This window comes from Kogia breviceps, chromosome 4 (genome assembly GCF_026419965.1).
Source record: "Kogia breviceps isolate mKogBre1 chromosome 4, mKogBre1 haplotype 1, whole genome shotgun sequence".
NCBI classification, from domain to species: Eukaryota; Metazoa; Chordata; class Mammalia; order Artiodactyla; family Physeteridae; genus Kogia; species Kogia breviceps.
The window spans coordinates 92,746,394-92,771,945 of record NC_081313.1 but is presented as its reverse complement, the minus strand read 5'-3'; the positions used below and the strand labels follow the sequence as shown (position 1 = coordinate 92,771,945).

The 25,552-nt window shown below is 34.4% G+C and overlaps 1 protein-coding gene across 2 annotated transcripts in view; it reads right to left on the bottom strand.

Moving 5' to 3' along the window:
* YTHDC2 (YTH N6-methyladenosine RNA binding protein C2) overlaps positions 1-25,552 on the bottom strand; it is a 67,395-nt gene that overhangs the window by 33,954 nt on the left and 7,889 nt on the right. For both annotated transcript variants that reach the window (XM_059061078.2, XM_067031463.1), the window contains exons 3-12: positions 24,570-24,766; positions 23,037-23,236; positions 17,789-17,955; positions 16,923-17,025; positions 15,539-15,695; positions 12,309-12,416; positions 11,033-11,181; positions 9,161-9,296; positions 4,584-4,710; positions 4,307-4,372 (exon numbers count right to left, since the gene is read on the bottom strand). In XM_059061078.2, the coding sequence (XP_058917061.1) occupies positions 4,307-4,372; positions 4,584-4,710; positions 9,161-9,296; positions 11,033-11,181; positions 12,309-12,416; positions 15,539-15,695; positions 16,923-17,025; positions 17,789-17,955; positions 23,037-23,236; positions 24,570-24,766 (1,410 nt within the window). The remainder of the gene's footprint in view (positions 1-4,306; positions 4,373-4,583; positions 4,711-9,160; positions 9,297-11,032; positions 11,182-12,308; positions 12,417-15,538; positions 15,696-16,922; positions 17,026-17,788; positions 17,956-23,036; positions 23,237-24,569; positions 24,767-25,552) is intronic.

Here is a 25,552-nt window from a genome sequence, read left to right as displayed (position 1 = left end):
GTAAATTTTATCTCAATAAAACTTAAAAAAACACAAACTTTTGGTCATCATTTACATTTTCTTAATAGGTTGTTTCTAATTGTTCATTATTATAAACACTATTCTGTAGAATAATTCATATATTAAAAAAAACACTCTACAGGTATCAGCTTAAAATGACTACTAATTCAGTTATCCTATACTAAAAGCAGGTTGATTATGCTATTTCCCAAAAGCCAAAATCAGTAGAAATTACTGAAATAACCCCCTTGCTTCTTCATCCTGTATGTGAAAATATAAAACTGCCATCACTAGTAATTATCAATATGATCTCTAGAACGTTCAGTTCAGCCCAATCTTTCTTAAAGAGCTTAGCAGAAAACAACATAAGACTGCTTTCAGGGACTTTCCTGGTGGCGCAGTGGTTAAGAATCCGACTGCCAATGCAGGGGACACAGGTTCAAGCCCTGATCCGGGAAGATCCCACGTGCCACAGAGCAACTAAGCCCATGTGCCACAACTACTGAGCCTGTGCTCTAGAGCCCGTGAGCCACAACTACTGAACACACGAGCCACAACTACTGAAGCCCACACGCCTATAGCCTGTGCTCCACAACAAAGATAAGCCACGGCGATGAGAAGCCCATGCACAACAAAGAGTAGCCCCCGCTTGCCGCAACTAGAGAAAGCCCATGTGCAGCAACAAAGACCCAACGCAGCCAAAAATAAATAAATAAGTAAATTTTTTTTAAAAAGACTGCTTTCAATAGGAAAAAATATGAAAATTCTGCAATGTTATAATTGTAGTATTTAAAATTTTTAAATCCAATCTAAAACATTCCAAGTTTTTTGTTTTCTTATTTTTACCAGGTAAATTAGGGAGGTATTATGTTCTTTTTTAATGCTATAAACTTTATATATCAAGTATCAATAATCCAGCAAACATAATAAATTTAATATTTGAAATTTATAGTTGATAACATCATGATCTGTGGAATAAAAAGAAAGCTGACTTAGCTGGGATAATTAAAATATTATCCAGATAACTGTTTTACATGGTAATCTGTAGTACCTATCGAGCTACACCTAACACCATAACAATATCTGGCACATTCGAAGTGTTAGCATTAAAAGGATTGTAAGTTCTGGTGCTATTAATGAAATGAATAATTAGCATCAGAATTAGCATTTGGATCTGCCAAGACTTTGAGACTCTACATTATCATTTAATGAAATTAAAATGATAAAACTACTTTCATATTTCAAATGTTTACTTCATCTAATATCTGAGACTTCATCTATAGACTTAAATACAAAAACCCAAGTCAAATAAAACATTTTATATGTTCTTGAATAATAGAAGTTTTAATATACTTTAACTTCATACTCTATTATTTTTTTGACAGTCTTATAGGTTGAAAATAGATAAAAACTATCAATGTACTATAAAATACATTTTCTTTAAATTTGTTTTAAATATCTTTTTTCTTTAAATGTCTAATCTAAAATCTATATAAATACCAAAATTTATCTAAAATAATTATCTAAAAGGAGAATTACAATAGTTTCATAGGATTTTGAAAGTATTGCCCTTTTTTTTAAATCAAAGTAATACATGTACATAGTGTTAATAAAAAAGGGTTTATAGAAGTTATAACAAAAACCCCTCTCCACTCCTAGTCACACTGCCTAGGACCTTTTTCAATTCTTTTAGCCATTTCTTTTGGTATTTACTGCCGTATTTCTAAGCAACATTCATCTTCTGCTATTTATTGATTTAACAATTTAGTAATTATCTGTGAATCTCCAATTAATGAAAAATGAGGTTGCCCCCCCCACCCCCATATAGCTTCCACACACACAAACCCATACAATCTTCATTAAAACTGCATTCAGCTTTACTTTGCTACGTAAACATTATTTACCACTGAGCTAAATAGTAACTATGATTACACTCCCTTTCTTCTGTAACTTTTTGGTTTTCCTTGAGTAATTACTGTCTAATTTTTATTTGCTTAGTTTTCTCTGTACTTAGCACTAATTCTTCCCAAAGTGTCCAACAAATTCATAAAATCTTTTTAATATGATCAAAACCATCAGGTAATCCTTTTTACCCCAGAGGGACCTTCCTCCTGGAGCTCTCTATCTTCTGTTTCTATGAGACTAGGCCTACTGGGCAGCTGGCATAGTAACAGCCCTGTGCACCAACATACTAAGCATTTCTTTCACCTATCTCCTGTGCTGGATCTACTGAGCTCTTCTCTGTTTTACTTCACTTCCTCATTTTTGTAGAACACATTCTCTAACAGCTTCCTCATAAAAAAATACATAGGAAATAAATTTTCCTATCCTTTTTCTACTATTTTCTATTTTTTTGTCTTTTTCTCCTACTTTGTCAGCAATTTTTTTCAACTTTATCTTGAAATGCTTCTGAATTATTTTTCTATCATATTTTAATTTTCAAGGGCTCTTCCTTGTTTATTCATTCTTTCAAAAATAATCACTGAACATCTATATCCAGACACTGTCCCTGAACAAAGGAGACAAGGAGCTTACTAAATTCCACTGGAGAGAAGAGACAGACAATAAACCAATAAATACAGTAAATAAGTAAATTATATAGTTTATTAGAGGATGGTAGGTCCTATGGACAAAAGAAAAAGTAGAACAGGTTAAAGAGGATCAACTGTGGGAGGAGGCAGATTGCAATAGATAGGTAAATTTGGGTAGCCCTCATGAAGATGAAATCTGAACAAAGATTTGTGTTCTGTTCCTGTGTGTGTGTGTGTGTGTGTGTGTGTGTGTGCGCGCGCGCGCGCGTGCGTGTGTGCGTGCGTGTGTGGTATGCAGGCCTCTCACTGTTGTGGCCTCTCCTGTTGCGGAGCACAGGCTCCGGATGCACAGGCTCAGTGGCCATGGCTCACGGGCCCAGTCACTCCGCGGCATGTGGGATCTTCCCGTACTGGGGCATGAACCCGTGTCCCCTGCATCGGCAGGAGGATTCTCAACCACTGTGCCACCAGGGAAGCCCCTGTTCCTTTTTTTTTTTTTTTTTTTAAAGCATACTGTTTTCTGGTTCATGAATGTTATTTTCGATTACTATTTTTGAAGTTTTCTTCTGGTCACTGATGCTCAGTTTTATTCAGCTTCTTGGGGTTTTTTGTTGTTACTGTTTATTTGATGTTTGAGTGTTTTTTCCACTCAAATGCCTGGTGATCAATCCTTGGCAGTTTGTTTCTTTTTAAAGAGTAAAACACAAAAACCTCCATGTGTACAAGTGGGGAAAATTGAGTTATCTGGTTTAAAGATGGTCTTTTCATTGAAAGAATACCAAAACTCTTAAAGTTCTAAATCTTTTCTCTAGGCTTGGTCTGTTTTTCCAGGAAGGAATTCTCAAGTTTTCTGCCAAAGAACATAAGCTTCAAACAGGAAAAGGTGATAGGGACAGCAGGGGAAGGGAGTGGATGGTATCTCAACTTTTAGTCTTTAAGTAGACTTTCACTTAAACCCCTTTTCTGTTTGATACCTTACTCCCACTCTCCCACTGTATCTGGTCACCCCAAGACCAAACTCTAAATGGTTTAATTTTTCAATAAATTTCCCACATCCTGCTACGGTGGGAAAGAGATATCATCTGAGGGCAGGGGAGAAGGGAATCTGAAATTCCAAATATTCCTCATAGAGAATTTCAACTAACTCTGTTATTTTTTTAGCCCTTTCTTTCATTGCTTCATTCAGAAGTAGCTGAATGAGCCTCTAAGAAGTTCAAAGCTAAAATGAGGTTGTTTCTCATTGGCACTTCCCTCTTTAGGCACTCAGGCTTCAGCTTTCTTAGCTTTGCTAAGTCAAACATCAGTAATCCATTAGCCATACAACATCCAAAAATTTACTAACATCTTTAATAACTTCTAAATTTCATCAAATTTACTAACATCTTTCATCTTTCAATGATAACATCATCATCACTAACCACTTCATCTTCCATTCTCTTTGACTTTGTTAGTGTACACATTTTATATTCCTTTCTTACCATTTTCGTGAGGTTTTGGGCAAATGCAGAGAGACAAATACCATGTTTAACTGGAAATTCCCCTTCTTCTTTTTTAAGATAAAATAAAAAATAAGATAAATATTATAATACAGTGGATCTTACTAGCAACCTACAAAATAACTGAAAGCTGTTATTAGAAAAACTCCTTAGAACTACAAAGAAAAAAAATCTGGATAAGAGACTATAAATAGCCTTCATTTGTCACATTCTATGATTTATATGGCTAAGTTTTTTTAAAAGGAGTCAGGATTAATTAAAAATAGTACAAAGTGTTACCTGTAAGATTCTAGAAGATCCACAATTTCAGTCTGCCCAAAGTGTTTAGCCCAATCTAAAGCCATCCTGCCAAAATTCAAAGATATTGAATTAAGAAAGAGAAATAATATTCTCAAAATTATAAAACTAGTTACTCAAATTTATTGATTCACCCATTAAAGTAGAGATGTATGAGCAATTATTACAAATAGCTTTTAATATAAAGATATAAGAAATCAAAAAAGATATGTGTAGTTATACAAAGATATACAAAAAAATGAATGCAATTTAAAATTACCAGCCATTTGATGCTTTAATATGAACATTGGCTCCCATACTAATTAACTGTTCTACTTGACTTGAAAAACCTCGTCCTGCAGCAACCATCAAAGCTGTTGCACTGGTTTCACTATGTCTGTAATCCACTAAAAGAAGGAAAAGATACATAAATGTTAAATTTCCAAATTACTTTGGAAAATCATTTAAATTTTCTTGAATGTTAGGAGAATTAACCTGGGACTTGCTCCTTTACCTAAGTATATAAAAGCATTGTATAACCTTTAACTCCGTTGATCCAAGAAGATCCAATACTGACGTGTCCTTAGTATAAGCAGAATGAAATAGGTACTATCAGTTGGAAGGCAGGAGAAGGAAAGATAGTTGTTAATTAAAACAGAAAAGGAAAGCTACTAACTTTGTAGAATCCTTAAGTAATCTTCCTAAATCTAGATATTGCCTTGACCAAATGACAAGATATAATTAAAGAAGAATTAAAAAGTTAATTTTCGGGCTTCCCTGGTGGCGCAGTGGTTGAGAGTCCGCCTGCCGGTGCAGGGGACGCGGGTTCGTGCCCTGGTCCGGGAGGATCCCGCGTGCCGCGGAGCGGCTGGGCCCGTGAGCCATGGCCGCTCGGCCTGCGCGTCCGGAGCCTGTGCTCCGCAGCGGGAGAGGCCACAACAGTGAGAGGCCCGCATACCGCAGAAAAAAAAAAAAAAGTTAATTTTCATCAGTATCTGGTAAAGAATGCTTAAAGGGGCAAATTAAAAGTTCAAAATGATTTTTTGAGGTCCTTTTGTTTTGCTTTTATTACCCCATCATTCCAGGTTCTTATTATCTTAGATGCTTAATGAGAATAACACTGGCAGGAGGTTTACTTCCCATAAAACCCCTCCATGAGAAAAAAATTAAACTTTTATTGAATTTAAATTCCTTCTTAGAATATATTTCAAGCAATGCAGCATACTATAATTACTGAGAACTAATTTTCATAAATTACAAAATTACAAAATTTCATAAAGAAATCACCAGTGAAAAAAAAAAACCTCTGTAGTAAAATTTAAGATAATTACAAAAGGAAAAATTTAATTTTCCATATATACCCAATTATCCTCATTATTTAACAACCCTCTAAAACATGGTATCCAGGGCTTCCCTGGTGGCGCAGTGGTTGAGAGTCCACCTGTTGATGCAAGGGACACGGGTTTGTGCCCTGGTCCGGGAGGATCCCACATGCCGTGGAGCAGCTGGGTCCACCGTGAGCCATGGCCACTGAGCCTGTGCATCCGGAGCCTGTGCTCCGCAACAGGAGAGGCCACAACAGTGACGGGCCCACGTACCGCAAAAAAGAAAAATAATAATAATAATAAAAGAAAAAAACATGGTATCCGTTATTAATATAAGCCAATGGTTCTTAAAGTGGGGAGAGGGACCTATGGAGAGAATTACTTCAGGCTTTTTATTTCTGAAAACACAGATAGCTATGCCTTACTCCTAGACTAAGATTCAGTAGGTCTGGGATGGCCAGGGACATGCATTATTACAGAGATCTGCAAAGATTATGATTTGTACTCACTATATGCAAATTACTGTTTTAAAGGAATATTCAGTTAGGGGTATGGATAAGTGTGGGAGTTTGAAAACATCCAAAAATTCTTTAATACTCTTCCCTTCAAGGGATGGAGCCTAATTCCCTTCTCCTTGAGTGTGAGTTGGACTAAGTAACTCATTCTAGCAAATAGAATAAAGTGGAAAAGATGGTGCGCAACTTTGGAGACTAGGTCATGAAAGGTACCTATAGCTTCCTGCTTGCCTTTTCTTCATCTCTTCTGAATCACACACTCTGGGAAGAATAAGGCAATCCTATGGAGAGGTCCAGATGGCAAAGAACTGAGGCCTTCAGCCAATAGCCAGAGACAAACTGAGGCCTCTAGCCAACAGCCATGTGAGTGAGCCTTCTTGGAAGCAGATCCTCCAGCCCCATAAATCTTAAGATGACTGAACACCTGCCAACAGCTTAACTTCTACTCCATGAGTGACTAGGAACCAGAACCACTCAGTTAAGCCACTCCCAGATTCCTGACTCTCAGAAACTATGTGAAATAATAGATGTTTTAGGTTGCTAAGTTTGGGAATCATCTGTTATGCAGCAATAGAGGGTTAGCATCCAGCGTTCCATAGAATGCCTAGTCTTACTAAACCAGCTAATTACTACCTGGTTATACAAGATCACAGAGGGAAATTGATATGATTAAAAAAAAAATCTACCAAGCCCAAGGCTTCCTGGATCACATGAAGTATTTTCAACTCTGGTGCCAATTAAGAGTTGAGATTTTAGAAGAGAAATAAAAACATGGGAAGTAAATTACTGTTCATAGAGATACCATAACATTTTAGTTTACTACATACACATGGCCTAAAGACATTCGAATACTGCGCTCTGGAAAATGTCCAATAAAACTATAAAGGAGAGGGACCTGGATGGTCATAATGGATGACCATTATCAAAGTAATAGTCTAGTACTCTCTAAAGAAATATCTAGGAAGAGTGTCAAAGACAATACAAAAATACTTTAAAATGTTTCATAAATATTTTAAAGCAACATGTCTCAGAGTTCAAATTTCCTAACTTATGGATAGAAACCTAAATGAAGTAGGCATTGGGCCATATGAGTCTCTGTGGGGACCACGTTCCAAGCAAAGAAAACAACAAAAGCAAAGGCCCAAAAATGGGAATGGGCCAGCATATATGAAAAGCAGGAAGAAGGGCTTCCCTGGTGGCGCAGTGGTTGAGAATCCGCCTGCCGATGCAGGAGACACGGGTTCGTGCCCTGGTCCGGGAAGATCCCACATGCCGCGGAGCAACTAAGCCTGTGAGCCATGGCCGCTAGGCCTGTGCGTCCGGAGCCTGTGCCCCGCAACGGGAGAGGCCACAACAGTGAGAGGCCCGCATACCGCAAAAAAAAAAAAAAAAAAAAAAAAAAAAGAAAAGCAGGAAGAAAAGAGTGGCTAAAGCACAGTGAACAAGGAAAAGAGTAGTAGAAAATGAGATAAAAAAGACTGTCAGAGACTGAATCAGGGAAAGAACTTTGATTTTTATTCAAAGTGTAATTGAAAGCCATGGGACAGCTGAGAGAAGAAGTGGCATGATCCAATTTCCTTTCAAAAGGATCAATCTGATTGTTCTCTGGAGAACAGACTAGTAACATAAGAATAGAAGCAGTTAATAGTCCACTGTAATAGTCCAGGAAAGAAATGTTGGCTTTGACTAGGATGGCAGCAGTAGAGGAAGTAAAACATGTGAGATTCGGGATTTATTTAGAAGGTAAAACTAACAAGATTTGCTAATGGATTATATGTGGGGTATGAGAGCAAAGTCAAAGATGATTTTATATTTTGTTGCCTTAGCAACTAGGTGAATGGTAGTACCCTAGAGTTAGATTCAGTGTGCCTGGGATGGCCAGGCACATGCATTTTTAAAGAGGTCTACAACTGATAATGATCGCTAAGGGAACACTAAGGAAAAAGCAGATTGAGAGGGAGGTAGAAAAACAGAGAATCAAGTTGTTTGGGGAATATCTAGTTTTATTCCCCTAACGGACTTCCAACCGGAGATGTCAAGTGGTGAGGTGTATTGAAGTGAGGGGGGAGTTCAGGATTGGAGACGTAAAATTAGGAGTCATTTTAAATAAATATTTAAAGCTTTGACTAGATGAGATCCATCTAAGGAGTAAGTGTAAATAGAAGGAAGGTCTGAGGATTGAGGCCTGGGACATTCCATATTCAGAGGTCAAGAAAAAGAAAAAAATCCTGCCAAGGAAACCAAGACATACCAGCCAGGGAGATGAGAAGAAAATAAATCAAGTATGGAATATCGGAAGTTAACTGAAGAACATGTTTCAAGAAAGGAGTGATCAAGTATAGTAATAATAATGCTGAGAAGTTCAAGTGAGGAGATAAACTACTTGATATCTAAATCCCTTCCAGTACCGACCTTTTATTATCGTCATTCTACCTTTTGCCTAAAAGCCTTCAGGGTCTTAAAACTCACCTGATTGCCAATATCCATTATAACCAACTAACGAAATCAGAATAAATCATTAGTGAAAATATGTCATGTGACATAACGCAGGTTCATGTGAATCAGAACTTGAACCTATACAACTAAAGGTATACTAAAATTTTCCATTTATTGAATGAATAATCTAGAGCAAAAGTTATTAACATTTTTCCCGTTTTGAAATAACAAATCTCTTTGAAAATCCAAGATATTCCAGGGTGATGCATAGGGGGGAGTATATTTATGTCACAAATTGTATACACATAAAAATACTTTTGCATATAATTGTCATATATTCACAGACCCCATGAAACTATTCTGGAGACATTAGGTTAAGAGTCCCTGATTTAATCAATACTTATTTAGTCTACTAGGCTAATAAGAAGATCCTGATTTGTACATTTGAAATAGTACTCCAAAAGAACAAAATATTGGTTGTGAACAAAAAGTGAATTTTGAATTTTATGAATTAAGCTACACTTCTATCATAATAAATAACTTCAAGAGTAATAAAAAAAACTTAAATAAATTATACTTACCACTAACATTTTCAGTTAAAATAAGGTGAAAGACCTGAGCAAAGGCATCAACATCTTTACGCAGCCATATGTCAGAAAGACAAGCATCCATTTCCTTTATTAACCATGGCTCAAGGCAATTCACATCTTTTTCTGTCTTTAAAAAGAAGCAAAGATTATAAATTACTTAACAGCTTAACCTTTGCTTGCAAAGAACATGAGATGGCCATCAGCCACAAGAACTACTAACCATTCGGTATTACAGCAAAGGCTTTGACATAAAAGTTTCTCATCTCATCACAAACATAATCACTCACAATATTGTATCTTGTTTTCACATTCATCTTTTATCTGAGAATGAGCCTGTCAACAAAGAAGTATGATACAGTCACAATATTAACTGTGTTTCTGACAGAATGTTGCTAAATGTACCTGTATATCAGTGGTCTTATGTCCCAACTGCACAACAGAGGAAACATCACCTGGAGCTTTTCAACACTGAAGCCACGTCCCAACCCAGAGCAAGTACTTCAGAATCTCTGGGATGGAGGCCAGATTCCATAGGACTTTAAAAGTTCCTTAGGGGAGGTTACTGTACAGCCAGGCTTAAGAATCACTAATTTAGGGACTTCCCTGGTGGCGCAGTGGTTAAGAATCAGCCTGCCAACGCAGGGGACACAGGTTCGAGCCCTGGTCTGGGAAGATCCCACATGCCACGGAGCAACTAAGCCCGTGCGCCACAACTACTGAGCCTGTGCTCTGGAGCCCACGAGCCACAACAGCTGAACCTGCGTGCCACAACTACTGAAGCCAGCACACCTAGAGCCCGTGCTCCACAACAGAGAAGTCACCACAATGAGAAGCCCGTGCACCACAAAACAAAGAGTAGCCCCCACTCGTCGCAACTAGAGAAAGCCCACACGCAGCAATGAAGACCCAATGCAGCCAAAAATAAACAAATAATTTTTTTAAAAAAAGAAACACTAATTTAAATGGTCAAAATGCTATTCACTGAACCAAATGGATGTTCCCTGCACTAAATAACAATTTTTAAACATTCTTTAAAACTACAGTTCATTTGGATGCATCAGAACTTTAAACACTGGGAGAAAACTGCAAGCATATCTGCATTACGTAGCTTCTCATGCTCAAAAGAGTTTAATTCCTTTTCTAAGAAGTGCATAGTCCCAGCCATCTCACTAATCACCAATGCCTTTTTAAGAATTCTAAACCAGAATCAAAGACCAGAAGGGTCCTAGGAAATCCGCTGGTTCCAGTTTTCAAACAGACTCCAAGGAATCCAAAGTAGCAGAAGCCCCACTTAGGGGTGGGGATGGAGAGTGATGGATGAGCAGGCAGGATTTCTACAAAATATTTCATTTGTAAAAGATATCGTGGCAAAATAGAAGGGAGAAAATCAGAAGAGAAAAAGAAACTGAGGTCTATAGTGGGTAATTGATTTTACAGAGTCACATGGCTTTGTGGTAGAAACATCAGTCTTGATTACTTGCCCTAATACCAACAGGCTTTTCTCAGTTTTTTCCTAACTTAGCTTATCTTGCATTGCTTAGCTCATAGGTTCTTACACTTTTGAGATGATAAGATATCTACCAATAATAATGTGTGTGTATATACATAATATCTACAACTATTTTCTTCACAAAATTTATAGAAAATATTGAAATAATTTTAACTCAGAATGAAACAATAAAAGATGATGCATTATTTGAAAAAAAAAGTGTGTTGAAAATTATTCTGAAAAATGTGTTGTAGTCTAAGATAAACTAAGGGAATTATGCCTTAATAATGTAATAAAAATATAATCTCATAAAATGTTCTTTAAATTACACAATTTTCACTCAAAATAGCAGTGTGAAACCACTGAGGTCTTACCAACTGACTAAAGACGGCATCACCACCATCATCCAATAAATCATATTCTTCAGTCACATTTGGGACAGCTCTCTGTCTCTGAGATTCAGGCTTGAAAGTATTCTCTTGAGCTGAGTACCATTCTGTAAGTGTGGTTTGTTGTCTTTCTTCTAAATTAATTACCAAAGAAAATAAGTAGATAAATTCTTTGCTTTTTGAAATATATTTCTTTGTTTAAAAAAATTAAGTGAATCTGAAAATACCTAAAAGTTGGCCTTATTTTAAAGTTACTTTTAAAAAATATATTAATTAGGAACATTCAATAAAATGTGTTATGCTGAACCAAAAGGAGACATGAAACTGCTTTATAAAACCTCATCTATTCATCTACTAGTAAGAAGTTTACTTCTAAATAAGGACATAATTTAATGACCAGTATTTTAGCCATATAACAAATACTGTTTAAATCAATGACTAATATTCATATAGCACTTTGTAGAAAATCATTTATTGAATTTCTACCACCATGCTAGCTGTTTGAGACACAAGTTATATTCAATTTTCATCTTCAAAAGTTTTGAGAACCAGAAGTTTTATAATTTACATATTAGTGATTCAGCACTGCACTGTGACACAGGCATTGCTAATTCCTTTTTTCAAGTGAAGAATCCAAAGAAGTTAAGAGATTATTTGTCCAAGGTTATACTAACTAAACAAAGGAATCAAAGCTTGAAGCCAAGTCTTCCATCATGAATAATGTAGTTAAAAGTAAGCAAAAGGAACTTAACCTTAATTCAAAAGCTGAGATATAGTATAAATCATAAGAGATGTATTAATAGGCAAGTAATGTTAAATTCAAAGTACTGATGCAATTCATACAATATCAAGATTTGAAAAACTCAACAATTATACCAAAGATGAGCCTGTTATTACTCATATGCTACTCTTTTCACTTCCTCACCCACTCCCCACTCCCACTCTATAACATATGCTGGGGACAGCCAGCACAAATCTTCTGCCTCCTTAAAATAGTGGTTGAATATTTGGATATAGACACACTCAGCCTCCTCAACTCTGGCATCCCCTTTCAATTCCTCTCTATAGATTATAACTTCTGGACATAAACCAGAATGTAGAACATCCATATGGGACAGTATTCTAATACAATATTCTACAACTATACACAGAGAGAAATACTTTCAAGTGTCCTTGTATCTGCATAGTAAAAGACTGGAGTACTCCAAAAAGTCAATATCAATAGTAATTTTCTTTTATATCTGTTTGATAAAAAGCTTACCTCGTTGTTTTTCCTTTTTGTATTTTAACATTTCTTTGTTTGTGTATCCAGTAGTTCTTAAAATGTCTTCCAGAAACATTTCTTTTACTTCAAATGGTCTTCCCTGTACTAAATAGGAATTTTTTAAACAGTCAATTTGCATCTTAGAGATAATTCACATAAAAACATGAGATTCTCAAATTAATAAATCTGAATATTAATCCAAAGGCAATTCCATAGGTCAAGTGATCCTCATATTGTCCTGATCTATATTTTAGACAACTGTTCATTTGCATGTTTTTTTCCAGTGTTTACTGTTTAGTTTATTGCTTGGCATCATGCTAGGCACTAGGAATATAAATGGTAAGCAGAAACAGAGTTCCTCCTGCTCTCTTGAAGCTTGAAGCTTGCAGTCTAGCAGGGGAATCTGACATTAATCCAATAATCCAAAACATCAATGTAAAAATAAAGTTGTAAAAAGTCCTATGAGAGAGAAGTACAAGATACCATGACAGTACATAATAGGGGAATTTGAAGGAATCAAGAAAAGCATCCTCACTGAGAAAAATGAGAACCAAGAGAAGGAGGTAAACAAAATAACTAAGCTACGCAGACAGGAAAGAGTATACTATGAAGAAAAAAACAGTATGTACAAGGCCCCTATGGTGGGAAAGAGTATGATGTTCTCAAGGAACTAAAAGGCCAAGCTAGTTGGAACATGATGTGAAGAGGGGTGTGAAGAAGGGACTGTAGTTCAAGATGAGGCAGAAGAAACAGATAAGTCTTATTAAGGGTTTAGGTCTTTATTCTGAGGTAAAGGTTGTTCAAAGTTTCAAGCTCATGAGAGTATTTAACATCATCAAAATTCCACTTTAGAAATCTGGCTGAAAATTCCACATTGGCTGCAACATGGGAAATGGATTTAAAAGAAAGCAGAGTGGATGAAACAGACCAGGTAGGAGCAATTACAACAGTTCAGGCTGAAGAGGACAATAACCTGAACAAGACTGGTGATAGTAAAAACGGAAGGAGACAGACAGACTCTAGATAGATGGGAAGTAAAATCCACAGAACTCAGCATTAGATTGGATATGGAAGAATGATAAGGAAGTGTCAACCACAGTTCTTGAAAGGCTGGCTTACAAAGCTCAATGGATGATGTTGTCATTTTCTGAGGCTGACAAGGAAAGCTAAAAGAAAAACAGGTTGGCTTGTGGGAGCCGGGGTTTGGTTTTACACATGTCAAATGTTAGGTGCCAAAATGACCTTCAATTAGCAGATGCATAAATTTTATGTACCTTACCACCCAGTAATATTATGAGCAAAAAGACTTACAGGTTTGTGACTTAGGTGATTAGGTCAATGGTATGATTAACCAAAACAGGCAACACAAGAGAAGCAGATTTTTTAGGAAGGATTAAGTATTCAGTTCAGGCGTAATAGAGGTGAACTGCTTATAAGCAACCAAGTCCAAAGCTCTGGAGAACAGTTTGAACTGGGAAATAAAGATTCAGGAGTCATCAGTGCAAGAGAAAGTAGAAGCCAAGGGCAAGAATGAGATCTTCCAGGAAAACTAACTGTGCACCCCCAGTACCTAGTAGAGAACAGCATAGAGCAGGAAAGAGAGAAAAAGCCAAGAAATCAAAGGAGGAAGGGAAGGGAAGAGGGATGGGGAAGGGCAGGGAAGGGAGGGGAAAGAGGAAAGGGAAGGGGAGTGAAGGGAGGAAGAGAAAAAAATATGGATCATGGGGAAAATCCTCAAAAATATCAATATTTAAGCACCATTCAAAAGAAGAGAAGCCCATAGAGGAGACCAAGAAAGTACAGGCTGTAATACAGAATGAGACTTAGGAGGTAGTTCTGGCAAATAAATTATGGGATACGAGCATTTCACAAAAAAAGGGTAACTATTATGAGAAATACTACGGAAAATATAAGTAAGATTTTTATGTAAAATTAAATCAGTTTCAAAACAATACTGGTAAGAATGCACAAATGAATAGCCCCATAAACTGCAGAAATGTGAATCATTTCAGCCTTTTGAAAAAGTAAAATGGCTAAACCATCTTACTGTTAAAATTAAAAACAGATACATTCTTTTACTCAACAATTTCACTTTCAGGAATCTATCCTTAGAAATAAGAGCACCAGGGCTTCCCTGGTGGCGCAGTGGTTGAGAATCCGCCTGCCGATGCAGGGGACACGGGTTCGTGCCCCGGTCCGGGTGGGGCCGTGAGCCATGGCCACTGGGCATGCGCGTCCAGAGCCTGTGCTCCGCAACAGGAGAGGCCACAACAGTGAGAGGTCCGCGTACCACAAAAAAAAAAAAAGAAATAAGAGCACCAATATATAAGAATATATGTAGAAGGATGCTCATAACAACGATGTTTATAGTAGGGGAAAGGGAGAATCCAGGACCAATCTAATGTCCAAATATTAAGAAATGGTTAAATAAATCATGGTACATTTATATTAGGAAATATAAAAGCAGCTTTTCAATATAATGAGCTACGTCTAGAGCTACTAAACTGGAGAACTGCTCATAATATACTGTCATATGAATAAAGCAAATTGTAAAACATTGTATATGGCATGTGCCCATTTATGTAAAAACCATTTTCTATAAACCCAAAATATATGTACATATCTACATATGTTGTATGAGCATGGACAAGGTGAGACAGGATATACACTGGGCTTCAACATCAAGTAAATCTCAGGGAAGAAAAGATGAAATGAAAAGAAGACAGGTGATTGTGAACTTTTTCCCTGAATGTTTGTACTATTTCACTGAGGTAAACACACAACTTTTTCAACTTTTGAGGAGGAAATTAATAATTTTTTTAAAGATTGGTGGAAAAACCAGATTTGATTAAAGGATAAGGACAAAAGTTAAGTGGCAACATATTTAGAAGTACATGGGAAGTAAACACGGGTGTATAGACTACTCTTTGAAAGAGTCTAGCAATAAAGGCAAAGCTATAGGACAGAATTTAAAGGGGAATACAAAATAAAGCATATCTCCTTTTAAGACTAGAGAACTGGCTCACTACACAATACCAAGGAGTTGTAGATGGAAAAGGAGAGGATGAAAATATATAGAGATGACTGATGAAGCATATCTCAGAGAAAACATAAACGGATGCTCTATACATCAGACTATTCCCCAATTTCTATTATAATAAATAAAATCAAGCCAAAAATGTATTCTTTCATAAAAATCCTAGAAGAAATCTGACAGTTTAACTTACTGTATATCACTGGACAACTCCCAAAATATCTCATAAAAAGATTTACATCTAAGGCAGCACTAGAAAGAATTAGTTTCAAAGTTGGGTGCTTCTGCAACAAATCTCTTAACTTTGTAAGTAAAAAATCACTAAATCGATCCCTTTCATGTACTTCATCCTGCAGTAAACAAAAACAAAACCACGGAACAGTTAAAACATAAAAATAACTGAAGTCTTTAAAATTATGGAGCTGCTGGGTTTCACACTAATTCAAGTTAAATGTGGACACAGCCAATTAGTGAAAATTTTGTATTATGGACAATTTAGAAATAATCAGACATTAACGACCTACTGTGGGTAACAAAACACTGCCCTTTTTCCCACAAAAACTACAACAAATGCTGAATTAGTGGAGTCTAATTTAATGTAATTTTAATAAATACAAAATCTATTTTAATATGTTTCTGTTAGTATCAGAACCAGGTGCATCCCGTGGTTTGAATGCACAGAACTAATAAGTTTCCAAAAGCTGCTCTATCACAAGCTTATAAAACTTAATCTAAGCCTTCTGACACAAACTAGATAAAAGCTTAGAATTCTTTAATAAGGTGGTAATTCATCTACTTATTTCAGCAGCAGCTAGTTAATTTAGCAGCTTAACCATGAAGTTAAATGACTTTAAAGTATGCCTCTAAGATTTGGAAGAGAAATCAGATGACTAAGCACAGAGAAAAAAGAAAACTTGCACCATTCTAGAGAACCCTTAAAATACATGTGCCATTTTCATATATAAAAAGCACTTTAAAAAAAAACCTATCTACTTATTTTATTCTCACTCATAAAACCTGATGGTAAGAATATCTTTATTTAATATAAAATATTTATTTCTAACAATTATGGACAATAAAAAGTAACTTGAGGGACTTCCCTGGTGGTCCAGTGGTAAAGAATCCACCTTATAATGTAAGGGACACGGGTTCAATCCCTGGTCAGGGAACTAAGATCCCACATGCCACAGGGCAACTAAGCCCATACGCCACAACTACTGAGCTCCTGCGCCTCAACTAGAGCCCATGTGCTCTGGAACCCGCACGCCACAACTACAGAACCCACATGCCCTGGAGCTTGCATGCCACAACTAGAGAAGAGAAAATCTGCAGGCCACAAATAGAGAGAAGTCTGCTCCACAATGAAAGATCCTGCATGTCTCAACGAAGATCCCACGTACTGCAACTAAGAACCTAAGACCCGACGCAGACAAAAATAAATAAATAATAAATAAATCTTTAAAAATAAAAGTTAAAAAAAAGTAACTTGATTAGAATAGCCTGCTTTAAAAAAATTGGTTCTCATTTATATCTTATTCTAAAAATTTAATTAGATATTTAAATTTAAATATTCTTACCACAATAACATGTGTCACAGTTGATAATGAACTATCTCCTCCCATCAGAGTACGAAGCAGTACCCCATTGGTGCAAAATGTCAGAAGTGTCTTTGGAGAAACCCTTTTTAAAAAATCAAATTCACAATTACAAATCTTTTATGTAATTAAAACAAGGTCATATATTAAATGCTAGTGTCTTTTGTACTTTAATAAGTGTTACTAATATAACAGTGTACTAGTATATATGCTTTATTAGCAAAGTTATGTGAAATATGTATTTTATGCCTGATAATCTCACAAATGTATTATTACTAACAGCCTTTTATTAATTTAGTAATTATTTTGTTAAAGAACTTAAATAGATTTTTTTTTAAAGATCTTAAACACTTTTTACTTGGGGGAGAAAAGTATATCATAAATGAGATTAGCTTTTTGAATCACTAAATCCAAATAGCTGTGAGCAAAGAAATGGTACTACTTCTCAAGAAGGTACTACTAGCACTACTACTAATAATAATAATCAATTCATTCACTAACATTCACTGAGCGCTTACTATAAACTTCACATCAAACCTGTGCTCTAGATGCTTTCATTAGCCCCATTTTATAGATAAGGAAACTAAGACTCAAAGAGGTGAAATAACTTGCACTTTATTATGAAACTATGAAACAGGATTTCTGTCTATGGCCCAAACTCTTTTTCAAGCTATTTATTTATTCAAAACCTCATTAAGTTTAGACATGAGCTCAGTGTCCTATTATAAACTTACTTGGAACAAAATGATCATCTAACTTTTCAACTAACACATGCTCTATATTTAGTGAAATATAAATATTTAGTCTTTTCTAAGAATGATAAAAAGCTACAGGTGAATTGCCTTTACCTGCTTTCTAAACGGATCTGATACCCAATTGTCTGACCAATCCTTTCTCTTCTCTCTGCAGCAACTCTTTCAGCCACAGCAATAGCTGCTAATCGTCTTGGTTGAGTACAAAATATACGGCAGGGGATACCATTTTTAAAGCAATCATCTAAAAGGAACTGAGGAATCTGAAACAAATTTTGAAGTACTATAAGATAACATAATTGTATATCCAGAAAATCCATGCCAATCAACTGAAAAACCATCAGAACTAAAAAAAGTTATGTAACATGTCCAAACATAAAATAATCATAAAACCAACAACTTTCATGTAACTTCTAATAATCAGCTAAAAATTATAATTTAAAAAGAGCTTGTTCACAATAGAAACTAAAACACTTAAAAACAAAATTATAAAGAAATAGTTAAGGTTTACATGAAAAAGATTATAAAACACTATTGAAAAACATAAAAGACAGGAATATACTAGAAAAATATGACATATTCCTGGATAGGAATAATCAGTATTGCAAAACTGTCAATTCTTCCTAAGTTATCCTATAAAGTCAATGAAACAACAATCAAAATTCCATTGGAATTTTTGAAATAGTGAAAAATATAAAGAAACCAGAAATAGCCTAATACCAGGATTGCAGACACTTTTCTATAATTAACTTTAAACAGGTCAGAAAGATTTAAAATAAAAAGTAAAAGTCTTCCCCACCCATACCACTACCAATAGTCCTATCCATGAAAGTAACTACTGTTAAGTTTCTTATAAACTCTTTGGGGAAAAAAAAAGTTTATACAACTTAAATTATTGGTGTATATAAACAAGTTTTCATTCACACAAAGTCATTATTATACTTCATGTTTGTAATTTGCAGATGTCACTTAATAACATATCAGTTCTACCTAATCCATTTTAATAGCTGCACATTCCATCTTATGGATGTGCTATAATTTAACAAATATGACTATACATTAAGCAATTTCCAGTTTGTTTAGGCTTGTTATTTTTGATGCTGTTGCTTACTATTATAAAGAATGCTGCAGTGAACATCTATCTTCACATACTATGCAAAGACAAATATATGTGGAGTCAAAAAAGAGTATATAAATTTAAATTTTCATAGAAAAATTATCAATCTTCCCTTCAAAACAATTTATACTTTTACCAACAGAGCAGAAGATGCTGTTTTCCCAACACCTATGCAAATGCTGGATTTCATCAATTTTTAAATTTCAGCCAATCTAATAAGTGAAAAATATAATTATTGTTTTGATTTTATTTCTTTAACTATGAGTGAAAAGGACATCTTTTCATGCATGTCTTACTCTCCAGGATTTTTTAAACTTGACCAGTTCATCTGGAAGCATAAATGCAAACAAACTGCTAAGAAATATCTAAAAAGAGAAGCTAATAAAGAGGAATATTATGCTACATACTGTAAAACTACAAAAATGCAAAAAGTGAGATCTTGGTGTAGGAACAGATAATTAAAAATATGTCACAAAAATTCCAGAAATATACCCAGGTACTATAGAAATTTAGTATTTGATCAAAAGTAGTATCTCAATACATGCACCCCAATGTTCACAGCAGCACTATTTACAATAGCCAAGACATGAAAGCAACCTAAGTGTCCATCAACAGATGAATGGATAAAGATGTGGTGGGTGTGTATACACACACACATACACACACACACACACACGTACACAATGGAATATTACTCAGCCATAAAAAAGACTGAAATGTTGCCATTTGCAGCAATATGGATGGACCTAGAGAATATCATACTAAGTAAGTCAGACAGACAAAGACAAATATTATATATTACTCATATGTGGAATCTAAAAAATAATACAAATGAGTCTATTTACAAAACAGAAACAGACTCAAAGACGTAGAAAACAAGTATATGGTTACCAAAGGGAAAAGGGAAGGAGGGATAAGTTAGGAGTATGGGATCAATAGATACACACTATATAAAATAGATAAGCAACAAGGATTTACTATATAACACAGGGAACAATATTCGATATCTTGTAATAACCTATTATGAAAAATAATCTGAAAATAATTATATATATATATAAAACTGAATCACTTTGCTGTATACATGAAACTAACATAATATTGTAAATCAACTATACTTCAATTTTTAAAAAGTAGTATCTTAAAATCGGGGGAAGGGATTATTAAATGAAAATTATATTGGAACACTAGATACTAACATAAGGAAAAAAGTTAGATTCCTACCTGATATGACACAATAAAATAAACTCCAGATGGATTTTTTAAACTACAAATATAAAAGTATTAGAATAAAATATTTGTAGGAAAATTTTTTTTAATCTTTGGGTAGAAAATGATTTTCTGAGCATAGCATGAAGCCCTGAAAAAAGACTGACAGATTTGACTAAATAAAAATGTAAAACTACTAATCAAGATACCATAAGCAAAGCTGAAAAAGCAACCAAAAAATTGAGAGAAATTGTTTTTAAGACATCTAACACATAACAGCCATGTATCCATAATGTACAAAGCACTATTAAAAATAAATCCAAAATGATTAAACCTAAAGAAAAATAAGATATAAATAAGTAACTCACAGAATATAAATAGATAATAAGCAAACGAAAAGATACTGAACTAAGAATCAGAGAAAGGCAAATTAAAACATTATTTTTTGCTTATCAGATTGATAAAGGTAAAAAAAAATATATCCATTATTGCCTATGTTTTAGAGAAATGGGAACTTTAAATACATTCAGTACTATTTTAAAATGATAACCCTTTTTTGAATTAACAGACAGTAACTAGTTAATCTAGCTACTAAAATTTTAAATGCAGTAATTTTGATCCAGCATTTCCACTTCTAGGAATTTATCCTATTAAAACATTCCCACAATTAGAAAAGAAATACTAGGATGCAATATAATAAAGTAAGTACAGAGTAAGATTCCTGCTCTGCCACTTCCTAGTTATGTGAATTTGGGTAGATTAACATCTGTAAATTTTAGTTTTTATTCCACATCTGTAAAAAGAGATAATAACAAGCCTACATATCTTGGGTTAATAAGAGGTTTAATTAAGATAACTGTTGTAAAACTTCAGCACGCAGTAAACGGTCATTTATTTTATCGCTGTTATTACAAAAATGCTCAGGAATGCTACTCAATTGTTTTAAAAAATGAGGTCTGAAAATAAAAAAATGAGGTCTGGGCTTCCCTGGTGGCGCAGTGGTTGAGAGTCCACCTGCCGATGCAGGGGACAAGGGTTCGTGCCCCCATCTGGGAAGATCCCACATGCCACGGATCGGCTGGGCCCATGAGCCATGGCCGCTGAGCCTGTGAGTCCAGAGCCTGTGCTCCGCAACGGGAGAGGCCACAACAGTGAGAGGCCCACGCACTGCAAAAAAAAAAAAAAAAAAAAAAAAAAAAAAAAAAAAAAGAGAGAGGTCTATCGCTAGGTACTGACACAGAAAAATATCCAATATCTATTAAGTGAAAAAAGCAAGATGCAAAGCGTATACATATTATCCCATGTTTGTTTTAAAAATAATCTATATCAATACTGTAAAGAGAACAAAAACAAAACAAAAAATCCCCCCCAAAAACCCAGAAACATACACTCCAAGTTTCTGACAATAAACCAGAGAAAGAGGAGGGTGGCAAGAGAACTAGAAATCTTTCACTTTCCATAATATTTTCTATAATGTTTGAATTTTATATAATGAACATGAATAATGAATATGAACATTCAAAAGGAAAATAATTTCGTAATGCTACCAAAGGAAAGATGAAAATGGCTAATGATATTAACTTCAAACTATGTCATATTTGTATTTCATAGGACAGGAACATTAGTAATTTTATTTGAGCTCCTTCAACAAGATACAATTACTTCTTAAGTTTAAACCCATTTATAATAGTTTCTTTTGAAAAGCAAAGAAAATAATATTTAATTCCTAACTAAATTCTCCAGATCTTTTCATACCTAGTAAAATGATACACATAATTGAGAAAATAGATATCCATAATTCCAGTATACAAATATCCTTAGGAAGAACACTCAAATAATTTAAAACCATATTTGTTATATTTTATCAAAACTTTCATAATCTCTATTTGATATAATTAAAATGGCTACAATTAACATCTACTGGCAAAACTTTCTAATACTAAAATAATTATAACAATCTAAGACATCTGAACAGATTCTTTGGCATGACTCCATGGAATTTCACTTAATCATAATCATGTTGAAGAAAAATCTTACACATTGTCTTCATATAAAAATTTCATCACGTTTGTAATTAGTTTTATAGGCTCAAGTTTTAGGTATAAAGAGTTATACTTCTGTGAAAATGATTAAGTCCCACAAGTAAAATAACTGGTAAAGTTTATAGTCAACCTCTCCTACCACCTTGCCTTATTTATTTGACTAACTTTATGAAACCAACCAATATAAGCATAGGAAATCTTAAGCAATTGTCAAAAGCAAATTTATTTGTCCATAAAAGAAAAGAAGAAAATGTAAAATTATACTGATTATTCTATCTGCTTCTCAATCAAAAGCAAAGTAATTTTACTGTTTCAACATGCTAACATGTTAAAGAACAAAAACAAGAAAAGGTCATATCATCGTACCATGCTTACTTCCAACCTTGTCAGCCTATGAGTGAAACTTCATAATAATGAAGTACTATGATTCTGAACATCCAAGTCAAACATGTCATATTAATCCCACTTTATGTTAACTTTGTATTAACACTTCTTGTTGTCATCAATATTACTTTTAATTTAGCTGCTATGTAAAAACACTAGGCTAGGCACTTCACAGACATTATCTCTAAACCCTACCTTGAATGCTAGCAATTGTTAGTACCATTTTATAAATGAGGACTCTGGCTTCAAGAGTTACAAGTCTAGCCTAAAATTTCACATTCAATAAATACGGAAGCTGGAATCTGAACTGAAGGTCAAAGTCCATTTTCCTTTCATGATACCAAATCACAACCTCACCTCTGTTTAAATAAAGCCCTTATGTACTAATTTAAAAATAAATATTTTAAAATATTACCTTTCTACAAATTCTCAAAATGTACTTCCAGTAATAATTTATTTCTGAAATAACCATTAAAATAAACAAAAGTTCCTTTTTTGATTTTTGTTAAAATACATGTAGTGTAAATTTGATATAAAACCATCACGAGATAAAATAATTTTTTCTTCTATAAACAGCAAAGAAGAAACAAACCTGTGTAGTCTTTCCAGACCCAGTTTCTCCTACAATCAAAACTACTTTATTTTCCTTAATTATTTTAACAATTTCTTCTTGTTTCTCAAACACTGGCAGAGACTGCCTGAAAGAATCAAATTCAGATTCTCCTCTTTTCACTGGAATCTGAGGTATGCCATTGTTGAGTCGCCCACTTGTCTTGCTCATTTCCCGGTTTTCTTTGAATAAGAGAACAAAAAAATTTATGATCAACAATAAAGAGTTAAAAAACAAAAATAAGTAATTTCTAATGTAATTCCTTTCAAGTGTTTCTTCTCTACTCAGTCTAAAGTTAAAAAGCAATGCCTCAGCTGTTGTACTGCCACACAATATTCTTAGAGAATATGTTACACATTTTTATATCAATGAGAAGGCAAATTTCCCAAAAGTATTTCTGGTGCACAATGTTTAAAAATGAACAAAAATCAATCATTCAAAAATCATTAAAAATAAAACCGAATTTTGATATTCTAAAATAATTTTCAGGCTTGTTTCTCTCAATTATAACACAGAAAATTATAATTTTAGATTAGGAAACAATGTATATTATACTTATAAATTCTATAACATACAATATGAAAACACATATGAAAAATAAAAAACCCTCTATGTTTAAAGTTAGCATGTAAGATTATGTGATCAAACAGAATAATATTTGTAAATATAAGGTCCTAATGCTTAACAAATCTCCTAATTGTGCATTTTAGCCAACATCTACATTTAAGCAGATAGGAATACAAAAGGCATGATGTGTTTTATACTCTTCACATAACTCAAAATATTTTTATGTGCATGTATTTTTAAAACTCCTTGATAGCTAGCACCATGCATTGCTACATTCTGCAAACGTACTCCACCAATAGAAATTATGCAGATTCTTTCACTGGAGATAATAAAGGAAATAACTTTCTCATTAGAAAAGTTATTTTTCCAAATAGTAAAATTACTTCATTTTATAACCTAAATATATTTATTTATCCACCTTTGAGCAAGTTAATGTACTGAAGACTCTGTCCTGTCTCTTCCCAGAAGCTAAAGTCCCAATTCAAAATCCCACTTATTAGTGAGTCACGGCAGCATAATATAGGAAAGTTCAGACTTTGGAGTCACATCCCAGCTTTGTGGTTTACTGTTTGGTTGAGTGTCCTTGAACAAATTTAACTTCTCTGGGCCCCAGTTTCTTCACCTGTGAAATAGGGGAAATTCTTACCTTGCAAGGGTTGCTATGAGGCTCTATGTATGTAGAGTTTAGTATACTGTCTAGCACACAATAAGTGCTCAATAAATGTTTAGCTATTACTGTAACACTTTACAAAAACCCTTGTCTAACTTAATGACGTGCCTTAACACTGCATTTCATTCCAAAATCTTCACAACTCTTAATCATTTCTAACCAACTATTCAAATTGAGAAATCATATTTCATGTTAGTTTTTAAAAATAAATTTTAAGTGGAAAAAGAACAGTCAAGAAATAATAGGATAAACAAGGAAGCTCCCCAGAAAATACATACCAGCTTCAACTGCAAACACATTTCCTCTTTCTGTTTTAGGCAGAAGTTCAGTACGCTCTTTATTGGTGACAGGAAATCTTTGAATTAGGCTCCTAACAGCAAGTTTTGTATTATGAGTCAAATTACAGGTCATCATTGCATGAGCTGTTTCTGATCCATCTTTCTTCTTCACAGTTAGGTATCTACTTGCTCCCTTTCTGAATATTAATAAAAATCATTTATTTACTATATACAGTCAATTTGTTCACATATGATGTATGGCTACTCAGAAAACATGTCTCAAGCAAAACACTGAAAAAGATCAAAATGCTTTGGGATAAGATGCTGTAAATCCCAGAAAATTCAGTAAAGAGGAATTCAGTGCTAAAGTGGCCACAAGACCATTTTCTATTAAAATTTCAAAATGCTGCAAATCCAATTTTAAATCAGCAAAAACAAAAGGCTTACTTACCCTTAAGTGTTAAAGTTTGTCTTAGCAGGCTTCATGGTGGATGAAACATCACCAGTTAATACATGCTGGGAAACATATAGAGGGAGAAAATCAATTTGAACAATAATAGAATCTAAAATTGATAATGAAAACATTATGGTGGTCCAATTATAACAGTGGTACAGACTAATATACCCCACTGAATGTTTCTCCAGTATGCTGGTAATGTCACACTCCCATGAAACCTGTTAAGAAAGCCAAGTTTAGTGGTTGGACCAAAAAAACACAAATCAGCATTACTGATAAGTATTTTCAGATGTATACTGGGGAAAAAAAAAGAAGTTTTTCAAAGCTTCTGACTCTAGCCTTCAATTATAAGGTAATGATGATTTATAACTGTTCTCAAGTTACCTGATGTAGGTATATTTACTTCTTTAAATCGTCCTAACTATGTCTTTGATGACTTCTGTAGCTTCAGGAGTACTAAGTACAATGTTATACACACAGGAAGTCCTCAAATGTATCTTGAATGATTTAATAATACATGTCTATA